This window comes from Cebus imitator, unplaced genomic scaffold (genome assembly GCF_001604975.1).
Source record: "Cebus imitator isolate Cc_AM_T3 unplaced genomic scaffold, Cebus_imitator-1.0 Scaffold17, whole genome shotgun sequence".
NCBI classification, from domain to species: domain Eukaryota; kingdom Metazoa; phylum Chordata; class Mammalia; order Primates; family Cebidae; genus Cebus; species Cebus imitator.
In genome coordinates this window covers 8,544,325-8,570,886 of record NW_016107332.1, presented here as the reverse complement: position 1 = coordinate 8,570,886, position 26,562 = coordinate 8,544,325, and the positions used below count along the sequence as shown (strand labels likewise).

The 26,562-nt window shown below is 33.4% G+C and overlaps 1 protein-coding gene across 1 annotated transcript in view; it reads left to right on the top strand.

Moving 5' to 3' along the window:
* Positions 1 to 26,562, top strand: part of NDST4 (N-deacetylase and N-sulfotransferase 4) — a 262,071-nt gene that overhangs the window by 89,516 nt on the left and 145,993 nt on the right. Inside the window, exons 2-3 of the mRNA XM_017510605.2 lie at positions 13,037 to 13,124; positions 19,600 to 19,754. Coding sequence (XP_017366094.1) covers positions 13,037 to 13,124; positions 19,600 to 19,754 — 243 coding nt within the window. The remainder of the gene's footprint in view (positions 1 to 13,036; positions 13,125 to 19,599; positions 19,755 to 26,562) is intronic.

The window sequence follows — 26,562 nt, the reverse complement described above, 5'->3', positions numbered from 1 at the left end:
AGAATCAAATGTTTACCGTCAACGATGTCTGGGGCATAAAGTTTTAATGCACTTAATAAAGAAAAGCAAATTGCTTCCTATTAGCCATGAAATGTTACACAGAAATTGCCCCAAAAAGTATATTATGTAAATGTGAGATATGTTAATAATTAACAAAGATATTGTAGAAAAATATCTGTCTTGCTTGATGTGTGCAACAATTAGGAAGAATAAAGATGACTCAAAAATTCCCAAGGTAATTCTAGTGATTAATGTAAAATAATGTGGGATGTAGGATTTTTAAAGAGACTATCTCACTGCTGGCCCAGGATAAGAGATATTTGCGATGTTAAACTAAAGAATCAATTAATAAAACATCCTCATAGTCTATAAAATATCTTTTGGCCAAGAGATTCCATAAGAGCTTATTTAAAAGAGTTACTATACGTCATTTATACAAGTACTACAAGGAATGTTGAATCCATAAATTTGAGTACTTTGTGGCTTTTTATAATATTAAATAAGGTATATTAGCGAAATAATAAGGAAGAGTTTTATGTCAATAATTCAGTGAATGGAATTAAAGTACTGATAATAATATGCTTTTTATTCTTCATTGTTTTAGATTCCTTCTGTAAAATTAGAAAATTGTTTCAATATAGCATTTCCTCCACAATGAACCTGTATCTACTATGCTTCTTAAATTCTAAAAGAATGAGGATAGTTATTTTCCTTGATTACTCATTCTACCATTTTTCTTCAAAATATTGGAAAAAGATTGCTTTTATTCTCTGCTTCTTGAGCTCTCATGAAAACATGTACATTAAAATTTGGAGGTGTCAAAAATGTCATAGATAAGGAAAACCTGCTTTATGTTGATGAAGTCAACTCACTAAATGCTACATTGGGATTTTGAAGAGATACTTCACTACTGAATAACAAAAGTAGCTGTTACTTTGCAAACAATGTTTATCTGATACATAAAGCCTGTGAGCAAATTAGAAGTCATCACATGCTACATTCAATTCTTTCACAATCTGCATGTAATCTATCATTTGATATCTAGAGTTCTAGAACCTTTATCTTCAAACTACACCCCAACTCTTACCATATTCTTCCTACTTTACTACAAACTCCAAGACCCTTATTTCTCAATTGGCACTTTTTCTCCTCTACATGTTTCCCTCTTCCATTCTTGTCCAGGCAATTCTTCATACAGTGGCCAAATATTTAAGGTATAAATCATGAACATTATATCTCTGCTCAAAAAACTGCAGTGGCTTCCCACACATTCACCTGCAATGTATTAGTAATTTATTTGTTTATTGTTTATGTCATCCACTGAAATATAAACTCTTAACCAAAGGACTGTTTCATTCAAAACTGAATCTCCAGTACCTAGGACAGCTCCAGTGCCTGGGACAGCTCCAGTACCTATATTAGCTGCTTACATAGTTCTTGAATAGGTAAGCACACAACACAGTTCACTTAAAGTGAAATTACGCCAAAATGTCTTTATCAAAGAAATAATGTGAACAGTGGATAATGTCAATCACAGAACTCCAAAGCATACCATTCATACAGAAAATAATTATAATGGTGACTTCTCCTGTTGGGAAATGAGAGCTATGCTGATAAATATTACCATTTGTGCATTTTTGGTTTTGCTGTTCTACTTCATGAGTGTCTCACTAGTTTCCCTTCATCTACAAAAAATCAAAGTTGGTAGACAAGTAGGTGTTTATTGGATTATGTCACCTGCTTTGTTATATATGTACATCATAATTAGGCTTTGAATAGGGCTGAGTTGAGGAGGTGACAAGAAAATCTCACAGGAGTTTTCATTTTTTAAATTTTAAGTTTTTGTCAGAGGGAGAGACTTACTATCCAGAGAAAAAGATTTATCTTCCAAGTGAAGTAAAAACTCATCTTAAAATATTTTGCTATACAATGGATTTTAGTATGTATTTTTTCTTCTAGTTTCTTTAACCAATTATGGTTTTATATAAGTAATAATGGTTTTTTTACAACAAAATCTAAAATTAGATATCTTTATCCTGCTGTCAGTGTACTGAGAAATTTCTACTACATTTGAGCTTAAAAAATCAGCCTTAATACCTCAAATGTATATAAACTGACTCATGATTAGATATTCAGCCTTTGAAAGTGTGTTTTGGGGTACACATTTAAAGATGTATGTATCTGTGGGCTTACAAAATACTCAACTATGTATCATATGAAAAATTTCAAAAACTTTATAAAACTGATCATACAAATTTGAGTTAATCCACATTTCATTAACAACTTAAAATTTGCTTTTATTAACCTAATAGTTGTTTTTCACAATTTCTCAGCAATAGTAAGATGCTCCAAGAAATATAGTATACTATTTATCAAAATTATAATTGTTAATCCTAAATATGTTTTTAGAATTCCAAAATATAAAGGAATTTGTCTTTATCTGAGTCTCCTTAAGGATAGCAAGTCCAGGAATAATGGAAAAACACTCCTTTGTACAGATCACTTGCAGACAGTTAATGTGATTATTTGACTGCCTGCATATTCAAAATCCATTTCATATAAAATCACAGCTATTACATTTTTCATTTGCATTGCATAATAGGTAGGAAACTCTATTTAATAGAGGAGATCATGACCCTGAAAGACACCTCTACCTTCCCATGATTAGCCACTCACCTAATGTTTTTTCCTAAATAAGCAAACCACAAACTCAGACAAGGGGAGGTGGATGTTTCTGGGTGATTATTTGAGGTAAAAATTAAGACACATTAAGTGCAAGATTTTTCCTACCAAAGGACTTTAGTATGTTAATGTGGGTTGAGAATCTCTCTAATGGGGTATGATACAGTGTTTTTCCTAAACATTTTGAAGATACAATTATTTTTTTCACAGACTAAATTTTATAGATCTAGTGAGCCGTAGATCATGACTTGGTTTACCACTTGCCTGTGGTAAAGATTCTGTTTCACTGGTTATCTCTTCTTACACAGTGAAATTATCTGTGTAATTCTGAAGAAGGAGGTAGCTCAAGCTTCCACATTTTGCAGACCTTAAGCCATTTCTGACAGTGAAAACCAAATCTGTACCTGATCTGGAGCTTCCACAGGCAGTACAAAGTATCTCCATCAACCTGGCCTTCCAACACAAAAGTCAGGATTTTGCAGAGGGATTCAGGTTACATTTTAAAGTTCCAAGCTAATGCAAAGAGAACTTGGATCCAATTCTCAGGTGATAGTTTCTCAGAATTCTTGGGGATATTTTGTGTTGTAAGCTTCTCGGCTCCCACTATGACCCAAAAAAGACTTTGACTTTATTATTTTGTTTATGGATGTATGTTATTATACAAGTATGTTATGTATATATGTTATTCTTTGCTATTTGGTTTTATATTATTCCTAAAGCCATTTTTAAGCCATTGAGGTTAAAATGACTAAAAGATTCCTCCTGCTATTTTAAAAGAAATCCTAACTAGTTCAACCTCTACCTCACTATTACTCTATGATTTATTTAAATACTTCGGCTTTAGAAAGTATGAGTCATTTTTGTTATTATCTTATAAAAAGCTTTTAAGTAAATAATTGTGCCACACAAACAATGATCTCTGAAGTTAAAATATATATTTATATTTTTCGAAGTCAGAAAATATTGCAGGTTATGTTGGAGGCTTGATAGCAAGAGCTTATAGGAATATGATATTAAAAATATAATTGGATACCAGGCTTAGAGGAAGTACCTTATAAACAAAAATGCCAGTGTCTGAAATGATAGCATTTGAAGGGGTATAATGAGATCACATTTGATTCAAATATACTTATTTGATTCAAAATTCCAGTCAATTCAGGAAAGCATGAGAAACACAGGAACCAGAGGAACAGAGTGCAGGGCACAGACACAGTTTGAGATGGTCTACATGATCTGAAGTAGGATACAGTTGAAGGAGAGATTAGAACTCACAAGGCCTGAACAGCATTTCACTATTTTTAAGGAAATTTTCTGATCTTAGGCAGAGAACCAGACTACCAATCATAAAACAGAAGCAGAAGATCATCTTACACATTTTCAGAATGGGCTAAAATCAGTGGCTGATAATTCTGTGGAAAGGAGATGACCAGGACACTGTCCAGTAACAACGTTTAGGGCACAAGGCACATCCACTCACATCTACTAGAAAGGGAGTCAAAGACAAATGGAGTGTCTTGCTGTTGCAATCAAATAAAATTTACAACACTATAAATGCACTTCAAATTTAATGATTTATATAACCTTCATTGTGTTCTTTGATAATCAGGCAGAAAATGCAAACTCTTCATATACGTGACATGATTTAATATTATTTTATAAGGTCAAACCGATTTTTAATTTTTTTCTTCTCTTCACCAGTATGTTTAATTAGTATCAACATTTAACCTTCCTGTATTCAAAAAACACTGCTTATGCTATGAGACCACTACCCTTACCCATATATATATTTTGGGTGCAGTTAGTTTTTGAAATTTGCCCTCCAATCCTGGGTAACTGAATTTTGAAAGTAATGATGCCAAGGTCTTTACTGACCCTAAGATGTGTTCCCATTGGCCCTATCATTTGTAGCAGACTCCCCATGTCCTGTTTTAAGCATAACTGGTCTCTTATTTTCCGTGCCTCAACAAAATGGCCTGCCACTTTTCCAGGGCGGACTTTATTGATCTCACTGTCTACCCTGTTAAAACATAGATACTTTGTGTCTATTTCAATAATAGCATGGTACTAAAATTAATTTTGCAACACTAGTAACAATTTGTAATTAAACAATTATTTGATTAATTTGCTATATGTGTCATCTGAGTGCCTAAAAAGAATGTAGGTTCCATAAAAACAGAAAATTTACCAGTTTTGTTTATCAGGTACTTTCTAACTCCATACTTAGCATAATTTATGTAGCTTCTCTAGCATACTTTATGTATCATTATTTTCTCCACTTGTAAAATAGGATTAATAAAGAGATTATTGGAAGATTTAAATAAATAATTAGAGTGTTTCTCTTCATCTAACACATAGTAAAACTTGATAATATTAGCTATTATTGTTGCCATTCTCCACTCTATCCTGAATACCTAGAAGAGTACCTAAACATAGCAGTTCAATTAATATTGTCTGAATGAATAAATGAATGCATGAATAAATGAATGAACAATTGCAAAAGGAGGGAAGAGTGCCAAAAGAGAGTGGACGTTTAGATTCCTGTCTTCCTGGAGATAGACCAGAAAGAAAAATGGCAATGAAATACTTAAGTGATGAGAGGAGAGATGAAAGGATACATTTCTCTGAAACATCAAAGTGTCCTTTGGCTCGCCAGGTTTTGTTTTTTTTTTGTTTTTTTGTTTTTTTTTTTTGTTTTTTTTTAGATTGAGTGTGATTTCAGAAGTAGGATCCATACACTTCAACCTTTCTGACCATAAACACCCCTATACCTGCTTAGTACTATCTCATTCACTTTTCAGCATTCACTCATTTTTAATTAATTAACTTATCCATTTCACAATCCGAGCCAAACTGTATAACATGAAATTACATAGAAGATTTGATATGTTGGTATAAGTTCAATAAGAGTTTATTAAAAAAAGAGAGAAAGAAAGAAAGAAAAAGAAGCAAGGATCGAGATGAGTAAGAAGAAAGGTAGAGCTATCAAATGCAAACCTCAAAAGCTTCGTACTTTCATCCTGGGCCAGTCCTATTCATCTTCATTTGCACATTGACAAATAGTATCTGTGTGAAAATTTATGGAATCCCAACTCCATTTTATTGAGGTGGGCATACAAACTTGCTGTATTGGGACATGAGATTACTAAGGTTAGATTGTTAATATGGGCATGTTCAATTTTGGCTTACTTCTTGTGTTATCTGGGTGGAATATTAAATCTTTCTATAAAGCAATATTTTCTACCTGGAAAATATAAATATAAATTGCATCTTCTGATTTCCATATCAGAATCTAGTTAGGATAAATAAGAAACTTTTTTATTGAGCTACTAAGTACGATAAAAGACCATGTAAAACAAACACTCTCACTCTGAGGTAGCTGTTTTGAAATTTTGAAAATATAAAACTGTATTAGTCTGTTCTCACACTACTATAAAGACATACCCAATACTGAATAATTTAAAGAAAAGAAGTTTAATTCTCTCACAATTCTACGTGGCTGGGAAGACCTCAGGAAATTTAATAATCCCAGAGGAAGGCAAGGGGGAGGCAAGTCACATCTTACTTCATGGGAGGAGAAAGAGAGAAAGACTGCAAGGGGAAAGTGCCACGCATTTTTAAACAACCAGATCTTGTGAGAACTCCTCATAAGACAGCACTTGGGGGATAGTACTAAACCGTTAGAAACCATCCTCGTAATCCAATCCCCTCCAACCAGGCCCCACATTCAACATATGGAGATTACAATTTGACATGACATTTTGGTGGGGACACAGAGCCAAACTGTGTCATTCTGCCCCTGGCCCCTCCCAAATCTCATCTCCTTCTCACAATTCAAAATGCAGTCATGCTTTCCCAAGTCTTAACTCATTTCGGCATTAACCCAAAAGTCCAAGTCCAAAGTCTCATTTGAGACAAAGTAAGTTCCTTCTGCCTATGAGCCTGTAAAACCAAAAACAAGTTAGCTACTTCCAAGATACAAGGCGGTACAGGCATTTGGTAAATGCTCCTGTTCCAAGTGGGAGAAATTGACCTGAGCAAAGGGGCTACAGGCCCTATGCAAGTCTGAAACCTAGCAGGGCAGTCATTAATTCTTAAAACTCCAAAATAATCGTCTTTGACTCCAGGTCTCACATCCAGGACACACTGATACAATGGGTGGACTCCAAGGATTTGAGCACCTCTCCACTGTGGCTTTGCAGGTTATAGCCCCTGTGGCTGCTTTCACAGACTGGCATTGAGAGTTCGCGCTTTTCCAGGCACACAAGGCAAGCTGGTCAGTGGATTTATCGTTCTGTTGTCTGGAGGATGATGACCATATTCTCACAGCTCCACTAGGCAGTGCCCCAGTGGGGATTCTGTATGAGTGTTCCTACCCCATATTTCCTCTCTGCACTGCCCTGGTAGAGGATCTCCATGGGGGCTCTGCCCCTGCAGCATATTTTGCCTGAATATCCAGCCATTTCCATACATCCTCTGAAGGTGAAGCTTCCCAAATCTCAGCTCTTACCTTCTTTCCACCCACAGGCCCAACACCACCTGGAAGTCACCAAGGCCTGGAGCTTGTACCCTCTGAAGCCACAACATGAGCTCTACCTTGACTCTGTTTAGTTATGGCTGGAGCTGGAGTGGCTGGGATGCAGGGTGCCATATCCACAGTCTGAACAGAGAATATGGGCCATGAACCTGGCCCAAAAAACTGTTTTTCCTCTGAGGCCTCTGGGCCTGTGATGGGAGGGGCTGCTGTGAAGGTCTGAAGTGCCCTGGAGACACTTTCCACCTTGTCTTGGCGATTAACATTTGGCTCCTGCTAACTTATGCAAATGTCTGCAGCTGGCTTGGGCTAGAATTCCTCCCCAGAACATGGGGTTTTATTTTCTACCACATGGTCAGGCTGTAATTTTTTCAAACTTCTATGCTCTACTTCCCTTTTAAATATAAGTTCCCATTTCAGACCATCTCTTTTTTATGCAAATCAATTAGGCTTTTAGGAAGGGCCAGGCCATATCTTCAACACTTTTTGCTGCTTAGAAATTTATTCCAACAGACACCCTTCATCATCTCTCTCAAGTTCAAAGTCTCACAGATTTTTAGAGCAGAGGCAAAACGCCCCCTGTCTCTTTGCTATAACATGGCAAAAGTGGCCTTTGCTCCAGTGTGCAGTAAGTTCTTCGTCTCCATCTGAGACCATCTCAGCCTGGACTTCATTGTCCATATCGCTATCAGCATTTTGGTCACAACCACTCAAAAAGTCTCTAGGAATTTCCAAACTTTTCCACATCTTCATGTCTTCTTTGGAGCCCTCCAAACTGTTTCAAACTCAGTTACCCAGTTCAGAAGTTGCTTCCAGATTTTCTGGTGTCATCATAGCAGTGCCCAGCTCCTGATATCGATTTTCTGTACTAGTCCATTCTCACACTGCTGTAAATACAAACGTGGGACTGGGTAATGTATAAAGCAAATAAGTTTAACTGACTCACAGAAAGAGAGTGAGAGTGTTGGTGGGTAGTGCCACATGTGTTGAAACAACCAGATCTTGTGAGAATTCAATCATGAGACAGTACTGGGGAGATGGTGCTAAACCATTAGAAACCACCCTCATCATCCAATTACCTCTCACCAGGCCACACCTTAAACATGTGGAGATTACAGTCTGACATGAGATTTGGGTTGTGAAACAGACAAACCATATCAAAGACTATATCAAAATACAAGTATGCACATGACCTAGGTACACTTAGGGAAGGGGTTATCTGATTAGTAACAACCTACTATGATATGGTTTAAGAAATATGCATAACACATTGAAATTAATGTAAATAATTACTAACTCAGTATTATTAGAACACTAGTGTCCTAATGCTAGTAATGTGTCCAAATTGAAGCTGGACATTAAAATCACCATTAAAAACAGAATTTTAGTTTTCATTTTTATTGTTTCCAATTCAGAATCCCCAGAGGATAAACCTGAGAGTAGATATTTTACAAGCATGTTGGTAATTCATTTCATGTGGCAACTTGAAACTAATTGCTTGACATTTATTAGAACCAGCTGGAGTATATGATGAAATGCACATTTCTAGACATCATGGCAGACAAAATCAGTAGTATCTCCTAAAGTGGGCCCCTGAATTAACAATTTTAGCGGTTTTCTCTAGAAAATTGTACACACAATAAATTATGAATACCATTGCTGCCTTTATCAAATAGTATGTAGCTATATGGGGCAAAATTAGACTCTCTTTCCCTCTCCTTCCTTCCTTCCTTCCCTTCTTCCTTCCTCCCTCCAACCCTCCCACATCCCTCCCTCCCTCCTTCCTTCCTTCCTAACTTCCTTCCTTTCTTCTTTTCTTCCTTCCTCCCTTCCTCCCTTCCTCTCTTACTCTCACTTTGTCAGCCAGGGTAGAGAGACATGAGCATGACTCACTGGAGCCTCAACCTCCCAGGCAAAAGCAATCCTCTCACATCAGCCCTGCAAGTAGTTGAGACTACAGGTACATTGCACACACCACCAGGCCAGGCTAATCTTTATATTTTTTTGTAGAGAAGGGGCTTCACCATGTTGCCCAGGTTGGTTTTGACTCCTGAGCTCAAGCAATCCTCCCAGCTCAGCCTCCCAAAGTGCTAGTAATATAGGTCTGAGCCAACCTCACCTAGCCTGGACTTGCTTGCTTAAATAGTAAGTAATTTATTAGGAAAATATTGAATTAATGCAAGTAATATTTATTAAAATCATAAACTATTGGATTTTATAAATAAGTTATACATTTATTCTCTTTAATATACAATCAAGTTACTTGGTGAGTTCTTCATAAACAGTAAAAGGAAATATTTCAAAGCCATGTATATTGTTTCTTATGACTCACAAACAAATAATATTTATTGTCAAAACTCTAAACACATTTTATTTTTATTTTATTTATTTTTTATTTGTTTTTTGAGATGAAGATTCACTCTTGTTGCCCAGGTTGGAATGCTAGGGTGCGATCTCAGCTCACTGCAACCTCCTCCTCTGGAGTTTAAGCAGTTCTCCTGTTTCAGCCTCCCCAGTAGCTGGGATTACAGGCATGAACCACCACACCCAGGTAATTTTTGTATTTATTAGTAGAGACAGGTTTTCACCATATTGGCCAAGCTGGTCTTGAACTCCTGACCTCAAGGAATCAACCTGCCTCGGCATCCTAAAGTACTGGGATTACAGGCATGAGCCATTGAACCTGGCCACATTTTATTATGTATAGTCAAAAGTTAGTTTCCACAGAAAACATTCAGGGAGAAAAACGTGTATTTACAGCTACCTGCTATATCCTAGGCTTTCCTATTTTATTTTTATCCCAAATTGAGACATTTTATTTCTGGCCCATTAATAAGTTTTTCCAAAATAAGGGGTTTTAAAAGAATAAGATAACTTTGTGCTTAATTTATTCTTAAATTTTTTAAAAATATTATCCTTGCCCTAATATTTCTTCTGACAATATACATTTTTCCTATATTTGAATTCTTTCTTTTTCCAACTTTTCTTCTTTAATTTGTATGGCTTTGCACTTTTCTCTTTTAAAATTATTTCTGATTTTTTTTTTTAGTTTGAATAATTTTGTGTATATTCTTTGTTATTTGTTTCTCTCTTTTGTCATTGAAAGACATGAAAACTTCTCCGAAGTTTGTAAACCAAAGAACATTTACTTGTACTAAACAAGGCAGCCTTGAAAACTTCTTCAGATTTGCATTTTTTTCCATTTGTTTTGTTTTTACTTATAGCATTTATAATTTTTATTCCCTCATTAATCCAGCCTACATGTTGGGAGGCCGTGACTTGACAACTCTATTTTTTTTTTCAACAATGAAAAGGGCTGTCAAGTTCTTCATATGGCTAATTAGCCACAGTGGAAGTATATCCACTTACTTTTGCCTCTCTGAATTTGCTTTGGAGAGCTATGACACAAGGCTATAAAAATCCGTGTTATAAAACATCCTGGTAAAATGCTAGATCCTATCTGTATTGTTTGATATCATCTTGTGGTATGGCCCAAGAACTATGTTTATCATATTACCATTCAATAAAATGTTACTGATAAAAATCAAAAATAAATGAAGCTAATTCAATTTATTGCTGTGTATCAGTATGAATTTTATCATATTTTGAATACATCAAACCTTACTCATTTTTATGTATCTCATGTTACTAAATGTTGTTTTTATTTAGTTTTTCCTATATTTGAATTCTTTCTTTTTTCTACTTTTCTTCTTTAATTTGTATGGTTTAGCACTTTTCTCCTTTAAATTTATTTCTGGCATTTTTTTAGTTTGAATCATTTTGTATGACCTTCAGGTGCAGAGAGTAGAGGAAAACGTAAGATACAGGATGGATGCAATAAAGTCAAAAATGATGCAAGTCTTAAGAAAATAATTTAGGATTCTACTTTGACATACCAGAGGAGGCTTTATACAAAAAGTTGGGATTTGGGCAGAGATATAAAGAACGTGTGGGATTTGGGAAATGGGATTGGGAGCTAAGGAGGCTTTCTAGGCAAAAAGAGCAGATAGAGAAATGGCATGGGGAAATGTAGGAGGTGGGGGATAGGTAAGTTTAAGCAGCATACATGGTGATTTGGGAGAAATAGAAAGTGTGTTGGAGGCACCAAGGATACCTAACTGATGGAGAGAGAATGATAGACTCAGGGATCAATAACAGTATTTATTGAGCTCATGCTATTTGCCAGACACTTAGCTGAACACGTTCCATGTCTATCCAGTGTAATTCTCATAATAGTAGTATAAAATAAATATTCAGATGTACCCCATTTCACAGACAAGTAAATGCAGAATACTGAATGACTTCAAGAACTCAGAGGAAGAAACCTAAGTGGATGAAATTGGAGTGGTGAGGAGAATAGCAGACAGGATACGTTTTTTAAAAACCTCAAGGAGACTCAGAAATTACACATGGAATATGGCCAAAAAAAGCCAGAATATAAAACTCACTATGGGAAATAATGAATAATGTTTTTATTTTAAGGCTATATTCCAGAGCATTTCCCAATATGCTCAACTAGTTCAATGGACTTTTAAACTCGACTGTTTTTAATATTTAGCTTAATCTCTCTGAGAAATGTATTTTAATATTTTGTAGATCTGAGTTAAGCTAATGATTCTATTTTTGCCTTTGTCTACTTAGCTGTTAATATTTAATAAGATTGAACATGATGACACCCAGTCTAATTGTGGTCTTGGCTAACCACTGACTTTATATTTTATCAAAATTTTTGTTACTTAGTGGTTTATCTTTTGTTTAATCAGGAGACTCCTTTCACTGTAAAGGAATAAATAGGTTCTCAAGTCTTTGAAGCAAATGCTTAGCTACCAAGACTCATAAAAAAAAATTGTCTAAACCTCTGGCTCCTTAGTCTCCTTAACAGATGGATAGGGGTAATCAAAAATCAGTCTTATTAATATCTCTTGTTTGAAATTAGCTTCTGATTCTAATCAGTACAAAGTATGTCCTCTTTAAAAATTCATTAAAAATAGAAAAAGCAATTCTGAATCAATATGCAGACCATGTTATAAGAGTTCTGAATTATGCCATACATGTTGGCATAGGAATAATGGCAGTGAAAGGACTGGCAACAAATTTACAGACTAATTCTGTGTCATTATTATCAGTTTGCTATTATCCTGTCCACGAACCAGACTTTAACATTGTATAATTCCAAATCTAGAAACTAGAGAAATGTTTGTCACATTTAGAGAATTTCTGTTATGAAATTAGTAACAAAAAGGGGTATCTATTTTTACATGGTCTTTCCTTTTTCATAACTAGGTTTGCAAGCAATATCTTATAAAATATACATTGCTCTTTAGTTTGTAAAGTACAAACTCAAGCTTTCAATTTAATAATTATGCCTTTAAAAATGATAAAGGAGGTAGCCCAGTTAAATAAAATAGTAAATTGCAATTCAAACAGAAGTTCTCCTCCTATTGCTCACCAAGAAAACAGGGCTTGTCTACATCCAACAATTCTGAAAAATTTTCACCACGTAAAGGAGGTATAATAATCCGAAATCCAAGAAATGTCTCACACAGAAATTAAAAATGATCTCAGTGCTGTGGAGTTAGACAGCTGCCCCTAAACAATGCATACTGTGCTTAGGACTTGACTGTTTCATAATATGCTGACCTTCAGTAAAAATAATGACAATAATTATAATACCTGAAATATGAATACTGCATAACAGTACCCATCAAAAGCAAGAAAGCTCATATCATTTTGTTTTACTCATGCATACACATTTGCAAAAGAGGCATCCCAAAACTTCATATTTATTTTTCTAAAATCATGTCAATTTCTTATTTATTTCAGGCATTACTAGAGACTCAAAATTTACTGCGCACTCAGGTTGCAAATTTTACCTTCAACCTTGGATTTTCAGGGAAGTTTTACCACACAGGTAAGGAGCTTTGTGTTCTCAGGCAGCTACACATAAATAGGAAATAAAATTTTGAATGATCCATAAGTAGTAGAAATAGATTCTCAAGATTGATTATGAGAAAAACTTGGGGACATTATTTGAGTAGCCAAATCCAAAATCAATGAGCATATTTACTTTGGCAAATACTGTTAAAATCCAGGGCAAAAGAGGAAGGGAATTGACTTTTTAAACTCATTTTTTAAAAAATAGAAATCATAACCACTGTTCTGAGTATGACTGTGGATCTTGTTTCTCAGCACAGTACGGGTAGAAGGCATAGCAATGGTGGTGATGATGATGATGAAAATACGAATAATAATAATTGACAGAATTTTTAAATTATCAAATAGTTGATGTGATAGATACTTTTGTACCTATTATTTTCCTTTGGAAAACATCTGGTGATAGAGAGAAACTTACAGGCTCAACGAAATGTAACGCACACTAAGGGTCATCTTGCTAGTTTACCTTCCATTGCAGGATTTTTTTACCTAAAAAAAAAAAAAAAAAAACACTAATTTGGCCCAACATATATTAAAACTATCACAATCAGACTTGTATTTCTTTCCATCTCTATCCACCCACAACTGTACTTCTGTTTAGTCTCAGCCTCTCAACAAATTCTCAAAATGTGATTGTTATCCGTGTGCTACTGTGTGCTGATATTTCTTACTTTATTACTTACCCTCATCTCCAAATGTTGACTTTTATTTTCTGAATATTAGCACTGAAACAACTGGAACCATTTTAGAGAGGTCTACGTTAATAAAATTGATTGTCTTTGACAAAAAGAGTACTAAACTATGTGTTGTGGCCTGTATTAAGGGAATACCTATAGTCTGCTTCTATTTGTGTATCTATGCTGTGAACTAAATGCTTTGTTTAGAACTTCTCACTGTTGTTGTTTCACAGCATCTTAGTCAAAACATTTCACAGCATTTATTCTGTATGCATGTATGCAATTTATTGACCCATTAAAATATTCCATTTAAAGGTAGTCTTTAGTTTTCATAAATATCTTTACTCAATGAGGCCTTTTAATGTAAAAGCTCAATATGGTTTATCAGAATATTGAAATAGCAATGTCTTCTTGGCTTTTACTTGAGATACTTTTTATCTCCTGCTTTGAAACATGTAAATCTGCTTAAAGTAATAGAAGGAAAATTAGTATGTAGACCAGTTAATAAATCAAATGATAGCATATTTTAAAAGGATATTTTGCAGAAAAAGATTTGGGTCATGATATCTGCACAGGCAAAGCAATTTCAGCTTCCAATTTTGAAAATAGACATGGTTTTGTAAATCTTTTTCAAAAGCCCCTTCAGTAAATTATTTCAGACCTAAGAAGCTCTGCCTATGAAGTTATAAAGCAGATAGCTTTAAAGGCTGTATCTACTCATGCAGAGGGAAAAATTATGGGATTATTTGGAGTTCACACACAAACAATACTATTTTGTTTTAAATAGCTGTATAATGTAAGTAACGTCATTCTTTTGGCTGAAATATATCTGGATAACGCCTCAGCTTTTATTTACTTTTCATATTGAGACCTATTAAACCTGCTAAACATTTGCAAAGTTAATGTTGATAGAGATTATAACAATTCCCATTTCTTCTTTAAAACACTGAACATGCACGCAGTACACAACCACTGGGAAATGAGAAGCACACCAGTCAGTATCACAGAAATAGTTATTGAAGAAAGGCAGCAAAAAAGAAAGGTGTATTTTCGTTATATTTTTTAAGGAGACGTTATTGACTCTTTATGTTGAAACCAATATAACAAAAATAATAGAACAGTTTGCATTGTAATACTGTGGTGATAACATACTTTAGAGAATAAGAAATATTTATAAATTTATAAATTTTGGAAGTTTAATTTCTTTCACATCAATATGTAATTTTTATTTAATTGATATATTTACTTTATTTGTTGGATCACTGAAATGCACCTATAACGTGTTTCAAGAGTGCCATTATAATTATATTGAATACTTATTAATGCACTCATGTATATCAAAGTTTCTTCTGGCACTGAGTTACATAACAGTGATACCCTTTCGGATATCAGAAAGATGTGCTTCACCCCTATCTTGTCACGTTTCTATCCAAAGATTTCACATTATAGAAAAAAGATTGCAAATCAAGGAGGTGCATTCCTTACGTGTACACTTGGCTGTGATATGTAACCATGAGGAGATGGCCTTGTCAGACTGGACTGACTATCTCAGTTCTCCCCCAGAATGATCTGATTTCCCAATGCATGAAGATGCTGATGGATGAGGCTCACTGTTTTGAAGACATTTAATCACATATGCCCAGTGTAACAATGACTCATTCTGCATTTTTAGACTGCTTCACTTATTTGTATTTCTTACGTATTCCTTCCCGTTCCGTTTCTCTGTCCTTCACATGCTAAAAACAATCTCACCGCAAAAGGGCATGCCACTAAGCTTTTCCTAAAGTCATTCACCCACAGGTGCCAAATTGAAAGAGGAAGGATACAGTGCTGATTAAAAGGCAAAAATAAATAAATAAATAAAAGCATGGAGTTTAGAATGAAATAGTAGAGTCTGAAAATATTTAGAGCTTGAATGGAATTGCATAACAAAAGCTCAATTGAAAAATGGAGATATTATAGTCTTCAGATGCTTTCTTTGAAAGAGGAGTTGCCCACTATATGATTTCTGGTGACAACCATTACTGTTCTTTTGAATTAAATGTGACCCAATCAATAATTAATTCACGAATAATGTTTGCAAATTGAATTAACATTTAATTTGGTCTTTTCCATGAGAGATTATTTTATAAAAAAAATACCATTTTCTGTAAAATCATTAACATTCAAGCATGACAGTATGAAAAGTGTTACATTATTTCCCCTTTTGTGTGTGTGTGTTTTTTTTTAATTATTTTCTGTGTAGAGTATTAGTTAAAAGACTAGATACTAGTAACAAACTTTGTGTTCAAATCCAGACTCTGACATTTTGCCAGCTATGTAAACACAGTTTACTTAAATTTTCTGTGCCTCAGTTTATATATTTACAAAATGGGGATAACAATATATCTTTTATTAAGGACCAATGCCTAGCATGTTACAAGTGCTATGTAAATCTTTATTATTATTAATTTTAAAATTATTTTCATATGACATTCAAATGTTATCAAAATGTAAATAGTAGGCAATTCATATGGCACTATTTTCTAATTTTAAACTGTGGGTAGCTTTTAGTCAATGTTTATCATCCCACAGTTGTTTATATTTAATATAATATTTAAAGTAGTTTGTTCTTTGCCCACATATATGGAACCATGCCAGGTTCAATGTACAAGGAAAATTAGGAAATATCTTTAATATTAAGAAATCATAATTATAATATTTTACACAAATTACACAAATATAAGGTAGACATTTTTACAAAAGAGAAAATACAGACACTGAAATTTTATACAGACACACACACACACACACACACACACACACACACACATATATATATCTTATTTTAATGCAATAACTGTACTTTTAAGGAAATTAACCTACAGGTCTTTCTAAAATTATTCTTATTTTGGCAAACTTAAAGAAATTTTATAAGCATATTTTTATCTCATAACACAGATTATCCAAAAGTGATAGTAAAGGAAAAAAACTCTTCATGTATTTTACTTCTGAACTGACATATTTTTATTCATTGATAATCAGGAAATGTAAAAAAATAATAATTTTTAAATAAAGGTAAATGTATTTTTTTCATTCATAATTATCTAGACCAGGATCTAGATCAGATTCAAAGTGCAAGTTTTAATTTGAACACAGATATTTTAATGGTCTGTTACTTGTGCTAATCTGGTCACATACAAACTACAAATGATATTTCCACATATAATTTAAGTATATTTAGATATAGAAAATTACATGTTTACAGAAAGCACAAAATGTAATAATACTTTCATCTAGTTGGAGTTAAAATCATTTGAGATTCTTCTGCTGTCCTCAGTATGGCTTAGTATCTTATTTTTTATTAAGCTGTTTCCAATGTCATAGATTTGCCTCATGTGGCTTTGAATTATATGACCAGCATAAAATAAGAGAAAAGCTGACAGAAATCAATCCATGATGCAAACAAAGAAAGATTTTAACGTACCATCTGCTTTTTTGAGGCTGTTTATACATTAACATAGTCTCTAATATATAAAAATTGCTAAGATATTATGATCAGTCATTCATCTGCTTCTATCAATAGTCCACAAAATTTTCTTTAAATTGAATAATTGACCTCCTACCTGGTCAAGTGTGCATTATGTGCTTCCTGCCACTTGCAATAATGATCAGCAGAATTTGAAATGAATGGAAGCATTTTTCAAACACTCTGTATTCAAAACACAACAAAATAATTTCAGGAGTGTGGGAGAACTATCAATGCTTTCATCATGTGTGACATAAAGTAACTCTTTCTAATCTATGCCTCAATTTGCTAAAATATGACCATGAGAAACATCGGTAATAAAACACTTCATCTGAGGGAGTGATAAGCTCTTCTTCATTTGAATTTTAAGATTCCATATTCTTAATATATTAACAAAAGTCAATGAATTATGAATCTGTAATACTAACTGTTAGCTAACAACAAAAATTAAGAATTCTTCTTTTCATCTTTATTATAGGACTTTATTACTTTCCAAAATTTCTAACAGAAACAGAAATTTCTTTACTCTGTAGTAGCACTGATGGTGCCAAAACCTTAATTAAACCTGAAGGTCCTTACAACTTTTGAAGACTATGAATTATGAAATGTATTCAAGGAATATACATAAAAGAAAGAAACTGACATGTACTTCAGTGGCCATGTTGAGCTGCTGAATCCACTGACTTTGTTAAATTTAGACTAAATTAAATTATTCATTTATTCACTGCTCTGGGAAAGTGGCATATTACAGTACAGGGTAGAGGAATCCAGTCCTTGACTGTATAATCTAGGCAGGCAAAGATTCTAAAAAGTGTGAATAAATTTAAATTCAAAACATAGCAAGCATAAAGCAATAGATAGAATTTTTAAGGAGATCCTAACATTCAAAAAGTGCTTACTGTTTGCAAGTCACAATATTAAGTGCTTTAATAAATTGATCTCATTGACTCTTGGCTAAGACCTTGTAAAATAGGTATTTATAATCCCATTTTAAAACTAGGACCTGGAGAAGTCAACTTGTCCAAGGTCACATAGTTAATTAAGTGGCAAAACTAGGTACTCTTCTCCAGGTACTGAGTGACACCAAATACATGCTTTAATCCTTTCATGGCGCTACTTTCATGACCATGGATATGTTTGTTTTAGTACACACAAATGGAACATTCAGAGAAAACTCTTATAACAATCGTTAATATTTATTCCCTGAATTTAAGTAAAAAGAATAAAAAAATCAAACACCCATCTGTAAAACATACTACTTTATGAAAGAATAAACCAAATAATACACCCCACACTATAAGCCAGGACTTACTGTTTTACTTTATTTATATAGTTAAGTAGTAAGAGAGCAAGCAGGAATTAATTCTTACATTATTGATTCACAACATTTGTAAATTGAGCTGAATATAGTAAAATTATACAAAATCATACCAAAACCTTATCATTTCATTTGTGTATATTCTTGGGTAGTTGCAATATAATTAATTTCCTTAGAAGTAAATTGTTTTTTTCTTAACTATGGCATAACAATATTGTTTTTTTTTTTGCTTTTATTTCCCATGTATTGGGTGATGTTAAAAAAAAATTTCCCAAAAGAAAAAGAAATACTAGTTTTAAATTCTCAGGTCACATTTATGTTATAAACAGTTATCAGACTCATTGTTTAGTTTTTATGAAATATTTATTTTAAAATGGGAAATTTGATATGTATAACATTAAGTGAAAATGTAAGCGTGCAAAAGTAGTACAGCAAGAGATAAACTTTTAAAATATAAGTAGGAAAAGATTTTTGAAAATAATACAAAAATGTTTTCACTGGTTAACTCTAGAAGATGGTCTTGTAGGTTTTTTGTTTTTGTTTTTGTGTTTGCTTTTTGGTTTTGTATATTACTTGCCTGTGCTTTCCACATTTCTTTAATAAGCATATGTTATTTCTGTAATCAGAAAAAAATTAACAAATTTTATGAGTTAAAATTTATGTTCAATTATTTGAGAATTATCCTTCAAATATAAGGATGTAAAATACCCTTAAATTTTAAATTAAACAACTGTCTGACCTGGGGTTAGCTGTGCCTACCCAACCTGTCCTAATCCCAAGTCTTCTTGTCTTTGATTCAATTTAGACTGTGGTCTTTTTTTCTGATTAAAAAGCCCACAGAATTGGATATATATACCAGGAGCATGAAAAATAACATAAATCTGACAAAAATAACCTTTAAGCTAGTCAGAAGTTTTTACTAAAGCTATTTTAACTTTATGTTTTACAGGGACTGAAGAGGAAGATGAAGGGGATGACCTTTTACTTCGGTCTGTGGATGAGTTCTGGTGGTTTCCTCACATGTGGAGCCACATGCAACCCCACCTCTTCCACAATGAGTCATCTTTAGTAGAACAGATGATTCTCAACAAGGAATTTGCACTGGTGAGCACATTTTATTGTGGTATCTTTTGATAAGTTGTGATCTCATAGTGGAAGTGTAAAATCAATGTATCAGGTTGAATACATTAGAAATCGAGTAAAATATAATATCAGGGTGCATCACATATATTGAGGGTACATACAACTTTGTGATTATTTTGTTTCAGATATGTGTGTTTATGTATAGGATCATCAAGTGATTATATATGAAATATATTTCAAAAAGTAAGGTGTTTTCAGAAAGCTGTCAACTCCTGTTTTATAAGGTGATTATCCTTGCATCTATAAAGACCAAAAATAGTAAAAACTTCACTGTATTCCCAGTCTAATATAATTAACCATTCAAAAATCACTTTTTGCTCAACATCACTAATCATTAGAGAAATACAAATTGAAACTGGAATATCTCATTCCAGTCAGAAAAACTGTTATTAAAAAGTCAAAACAACAGATGTTGGCATGGTTGCAGAGGAAAAGAGAACACTTATGCATTGTTGGTGAAAATGTAAATTAGTATAACCATTGTGGAAAGTAGTGTGGCAATTTCTCAAAGAACTTAAAACAGAAGTACTATTTGATTGAGCAATCCCATTATTAAGTATATGCCAAAGGAGTATAAATTGTTCTACTATAAAGACACACACACAGATTCATGACTGCACTATTCACAACAGCAAAGTCATGGAGTCAACCTAAATGCCCATCAGCAGTAGATTGGATGAAGAAAATTCGGTCCATATACACCATGGAACACTATGCAGCCATAAAAAGAGAATGAGACTATGTCCTTTGCAGCAACATGGATGAGGCTGGAGGTCATAATCCTAAGCAAACTGACACAGGAACAGAAAACCAAGCACTACATGTTGGCACTTAAGAGTGTGAGCTAAATACTGAGTACACATGGACCCAGAGAAAGGAACACTGGACACTGGAGCCTACTTGAGTGTGGAGGGAGACTATGTAAATACTACCTATCTGAGACTATGCATATCACAAAAATAATATGTACACTGTACCTCCATGACACAATTTGTCTGTATCACTAACCTGCACATGTACCCCTGAACTATTTTTTAAATAATAGTTTAAAAAATCATTTGTTGCAAGAATGAAGGAAGAAATGAATGAGTTGAATGTCTGGAGCCATGACTCTAGACCAGTGGCTCTCATATTTTAGTATGATCTATTTCACCTAGAAGACTCCTAAAACTCAGACTGCTTGGCCCATTTCTAGAGTTTCTGATTCAGTAGATCTGCAGGGAGGCCTGACAATTTACATTTCAGAAACTTCGTGGATGATCCCCACAATTCTAAACTAAGAATCACTTGCTCTAAACTAGGGGCTGGAAAATTATGACCTATGAGCCAAATGTGGAGTGTTACTTGCTCTTTATGATCCCTGAGCTAAGAAAGCCTTTTTAAACACATTTCTGAATAATTCAAATCAAAGGTAAACAATCAAAGAAACAATATTTTTGTGTCACATAAAAATTATATAAAGTTTACATTTAAATGTTCATAAAGTTGTATTAGAACACTGCCACACTCATTCCTTTGTGAATTGTCTGCAGCTGTTTTCACATTGCAACGGCAGAGTTGAGTGGTTGCAAAAGAGATCCTAAGGTCCACAAAGCCTAAAATATTTTTATCTCAACCTTTACAAAAAAAAAATGTTTGGTCATCCCTGTTCTAGACATTCATTAAGCCATGTATTCCTTTAAGAATCTAACAAAAGACAGAAACATTTTCCCTAGAAAAATGCTCAGATGGACATTCTCACATCTTCAACTGGTGGGACATAACAATCACAAGGGGTTTGTGAATTCACCAAAGACCCTAGTTCCTAGTTAGGAACTCCTACTTAAAATATGTTGTTATGATTTATAGTACCATGTGATTACTGATGTCTTCATTTTTTCAGCCATCTTTGGAAGCATAGCCCCAAAGGCAAATTAGTTTAATTTATAAAGTTATGCCCAGTTGTTATGATAATAGCTCATCATTCTTTGCACCTCTAAATTCCCAGACAAGTGTCAGGTCTGCACACAGGATTCTTACTAGTAAATGTATAACATATAAAAGCAGTTAAAATCAAGGACTTAGGCATCAGACTGTCTGTCTGAATCCTCACCTTCCATTGATGGTTGCTGACCTTGAACAAATTACTTAGATTCTCTGTGTCTGTTTCTCCATTTACAAAACTGAGTTGTTATAATGGTAACAACTACCTCATGGGATTGCTGGAAGGATATACATAATGTGTTTAGAGCAGTGGCTGGCACAGAGTAAGCATTCAATAGTGTTGATTAACCAATTATAACCTTTCTAAATATAGATGAGCATGCAGTTACATTTTGATTTTAAGACATCTAATTTTTTTTTTAAATATGGATTTACAAGAGATCATTTTTTACTTAACTTTTAGGAAATCTCTCATGAATGTTGTGCTGCTTCATACCATTATAAAATTTAGATAGTTTTCATTTCAAAAATATACTTACCTTGAGTAAGCATGCTAAATTCTCTTAGGACAGTTACCTTGAATATAAAACATGTTTATCACCTGTCTTAAACCTCCCCTACTTCATTCCACTCCACTTCCACTGTGGAGCCTTACTCTTTAGGAATATAGGTTATATTTCATAATGGTTGATTTCACCTGTTTGTGTAATTTCTTCTTTAAAAGCCGTGCTGAGAGCTCTGGGAAGGCTCAGATGTAATTGCTTTTTAATGAAATGTTGAAAGCTATTTAGAGTCCATTCGGAGTAATTACATTTGTTTAGTCAGTGTGGCTAGAAACTGTACTTATTCCTATAAATATATTTTGTAACAAAAAAATCTTATTTTATTTTGCATAGTCAAAATATTACAACTAAAATAAAGTCCATTAAACATACATCATACTGAAATGACACTGTCCTTTTCCTTCTGGAGTTCAGCTCAATAAACCTCAAGACTCTTCAAGCAGTGACATTCAGAACCCCACCTTTACTGTCAACATGGCATGACAATACATGTGCTATCCAAAGATCCAAGAAATATATCTCTTTCTTATTAAATTAGTATCTTTTCACATCCAGCTGACACTTTAGAACCATCAACAGTATCAAGATAAGATAGGATAGCAGAAACCCTAAATGACATATCTGTGGACTAAATTTTAGTCCTGACTGCTAGTAACAAGTTCTGACAAAACTGGCAACTTATTTAATATCTTTACGTTTCACTTTCCTCTCTCGAAATAGTAATAACTCTCTTTTTTTCATTCTCTAAACTACAAAGTTTTTAGATAATTAATTTACATCAATTCATCTGCCAACCAAAGGCACTGGACCAGATAATACTACTGATCAATTCCAGTTTTAAAATTCTGTGATCATTTTGGACAACATCAGTTCACAAATTTGGAATGAAAATCTTGAAATCCTCATCTAGCTGCAATTGAAGCAATTATGGGAAGAGATTTTCTAACTAAATGAACAATTTATATAAAAATCAGAAGTCTTTAAATCCTTTTTTAAGTTCTATTCTGACATTACTCATTATCCTTTGGTGTGACCTTGGCTGGCAGAGGGATTGTCAGTCTCATAAGCACATTTTTCTCATTGCAGTTCCGAAAATGATTCAAACATATTCAGACATATTAATAACTTGATATTGATATTCAAATCAGTTTTTTTTAAAAAAAATCTATCTGAGTGGTTTTATTTGTGGAATTTCTTTGAATTCTTGAGTTTATGTTCTCTTGTACTATGTTTAAAAATAATGAGAGAAACACATTGAAACCTGCTTCTTTACCCTTTCATCGTGTCAAAAAAGGCTTTATTAATATAAAGCATTGTTATTGTTATTGCTTAATAACATACATGTATGCCATGTGAATACATATATGAGTGTGGGAGTTATGTGTATCCGTGAGCACAAATGTATATGTCATATCTACATGTGCATGTGTTGGTATTCAGGATGTTAAGCTAATGACAAATATAGTCAACTGAAATATGGCAGTTACAAGATACCCTTCTTGGTATGACAGTAGGGTGGAGAAAAATGTTTTTGGTTCTTTCTCCTTCAATAACTCATAGAGCTTTAGTGCTATTCAGTTGCTTGAATATGTTAATAAATAGATGTAAATCTTCAATAACAACAACAGATAAAGGCTAAAGAGAACTAGAAACAATGGCCAACATGAAAGCACTAATGAAAAAAAAATTACCAAAAATTATTTGTGATTTAACCAATAGCTACTTTCCAATCACAGAAAAAAAAATGCAAGTACCATAAACCTGAACTGTTTATTTATATTCCACAGTAGACTTTAAAAAGTTAAAAAATTGTATTTTGTTATAAGTTTTACATATAAACTCATTAAAGTTTTCAAACCAGCGCAGCTTTTCAGTTCACTAATAGTTGCAGACCATGAAATATCCTGAATAGATAAGCAACAACTTTTTGTCTTCAATACTGACATTTTCAATGATGATGTGAATTTTACTTGCTATGTTATTGAGCAGTCTGATATCTTTTTCATGACTAAGTGAAGGTTCTTGAATTGAACACATAGGTTTTTAACATAAAAACACAAATCTATTAAAGAGAGACTATGGAAAATCCCTGTGTCATAATAGACTGCATACTCAATCAGCTATGTAGATGTCACATTAAAAAGAAATAAAAGTAATATGATAGCGAATTAATAGTATAATGAAATGAAACTAAGAGAGACCTTTCTTTCAATGTCGGCAGTGCCTTACAGTATTTTTACTGGATTATCCAATTTGAAGCCTGGTATTATACCACAAATGCAAGAAATCAGAAAAAAAAAAAACCTGTTTATAACTAATATGGTGTTTTAAAGTAGAGAATTTAGATAAAATAAGGATATTTACACTAAAACAAAATTGTGAACAAATATTTAACAAGCAGTGTATTTTGGAGGTTCAATAACAAATAAAACACTCTTTACACTCAAGAGTGGACCCACATGTGCAGGAAAGAGTTAGATTAAAAAACAATAACAAAAAACTGTGAAGCACCAAGCCATAGAAAAAAGAAGGAAATTCTGTAATATGTGACAACAGGGATGAACCTTGAGGGCATTATGCTAAATGAAATAAGCCAGTTACAGAAAAACAAATGCTGCATAATTCCACTTATATAAGGTATCTAAAATAGTTAAATTCATAGAATCAAAGTGGAATGGTGGTTTTCAGGGGCTGAAGGAAATGAGAAAAGAGGATTTAATAATCAAGGGTCATTAAGTTTTAGTTAAGATGAATAAGTTCTAGAGATCTGCCATACAACGTTGTGTTTATAGCCAAATATAATAATGCACACTTAAAAATTTGTCAGAAAGGTAGATATCATGTTAATTGTTCTTACCACAATAAAATAAAATAATAAAACATTTTTTGACAATTGAACAAGATCTTGAGGGATTCTATGGAATGCCAATTTAGTACAAATTTCTATGTAAATTGCTTCAGTAATTGAATGCATTAGTTGAACGTTCAGATATCTTAGATATTGCTTAATAATAAATTACTCAAACTTTAAAGGCCTAAAACACACATTAATTATTTAACAGTTTATGTATTGGAGTTGTTTATGTAAGGGAGTCAGGAAGTTGAGTATGACATAACTGGATCCTGCACTTCAGGATTTCTCACAGGTGTCAATCAAAATGTCAGCTGAGGTGGCAGTCATTTCAAGGCTCAACTGGAGGGTGGACCTGCTGGCAAGCTCACATGGTTATTGGCAAGATTCAGCTCCTTACAAGCTGTTGGATTCATTGAAGACCTCAATTCCCCACCAGCTGCTGCTCAGGTCTGCCCTGTGCTCCTTGCCATGTGGGTCATTTGGGATGGCAGCATACAACATAGTAATTGGCTTCATTAGAGTTAAAACTCTGAGAGAGGAAAAGAAAAAAAGACAGATGGATTCAGTTTTTATTACATAAATATTAGAAGCAAGACCTCTTCACTTATACCACATACTCTTCAGGAGAAGCCAGTCACTAGGTCTAGCACACACTCAAAAGAATAAAATAAAATAGAATATAAAAGGAATACCAGGAAACAATGATAACTAATTGAAAGGCATTATAGAAGCTGCCTATTGCTTCTAACTGGAAATAAGAAATACAGAGGATCCTGTATGATATAACTCACACTTATTATTGCATTAATTTAAAAATATTTCTATATGAACTAAAACCTAATATTTTTCCTCAATATTAATGCCAATTATATCCTTCCAAGCCATGAATATTAAATTCATCTGATGCCTCTCTTTCTCTCATCTAATCCATTCCCTCTACTTGAAATGTATTAAGAACTGATTAACTTGAATTCTTACCACCTCTACTATCAATCAATTTAGTGCAAGTTACCATTGTATCATTTTTAGCAGCTTTATTGATATTGATATTAACATATCATAAAGTTCACCCATGTAAAGTGTAAACTTCAATGTTTTCAGAATATTCTCAGATCTGTGCAAACTTCTCATAATTGTAGAACATTTTCATCAATTCATTATGGAAAGCAATCACTTTCTATTTCTCCCAACTCCCTCAATCTGAGCAAATAACTAATTTACTTTCTGTCTTTACAGATTTGCTTATTCAGGACATTGAATAGAAGTAGAGTCATACATTACATGGTCTTTTTGACTAGACTTTTTCACTTTGCATAATGTCTTTTAGGCTCAAACATGTAAATTGCCTTACTGAGGAATTTATATTCAAGTGAAAAAGGTTGTTTACTGAAACTACAAGGAAGGTAAACTTTAAAATGGAGAATTAAAT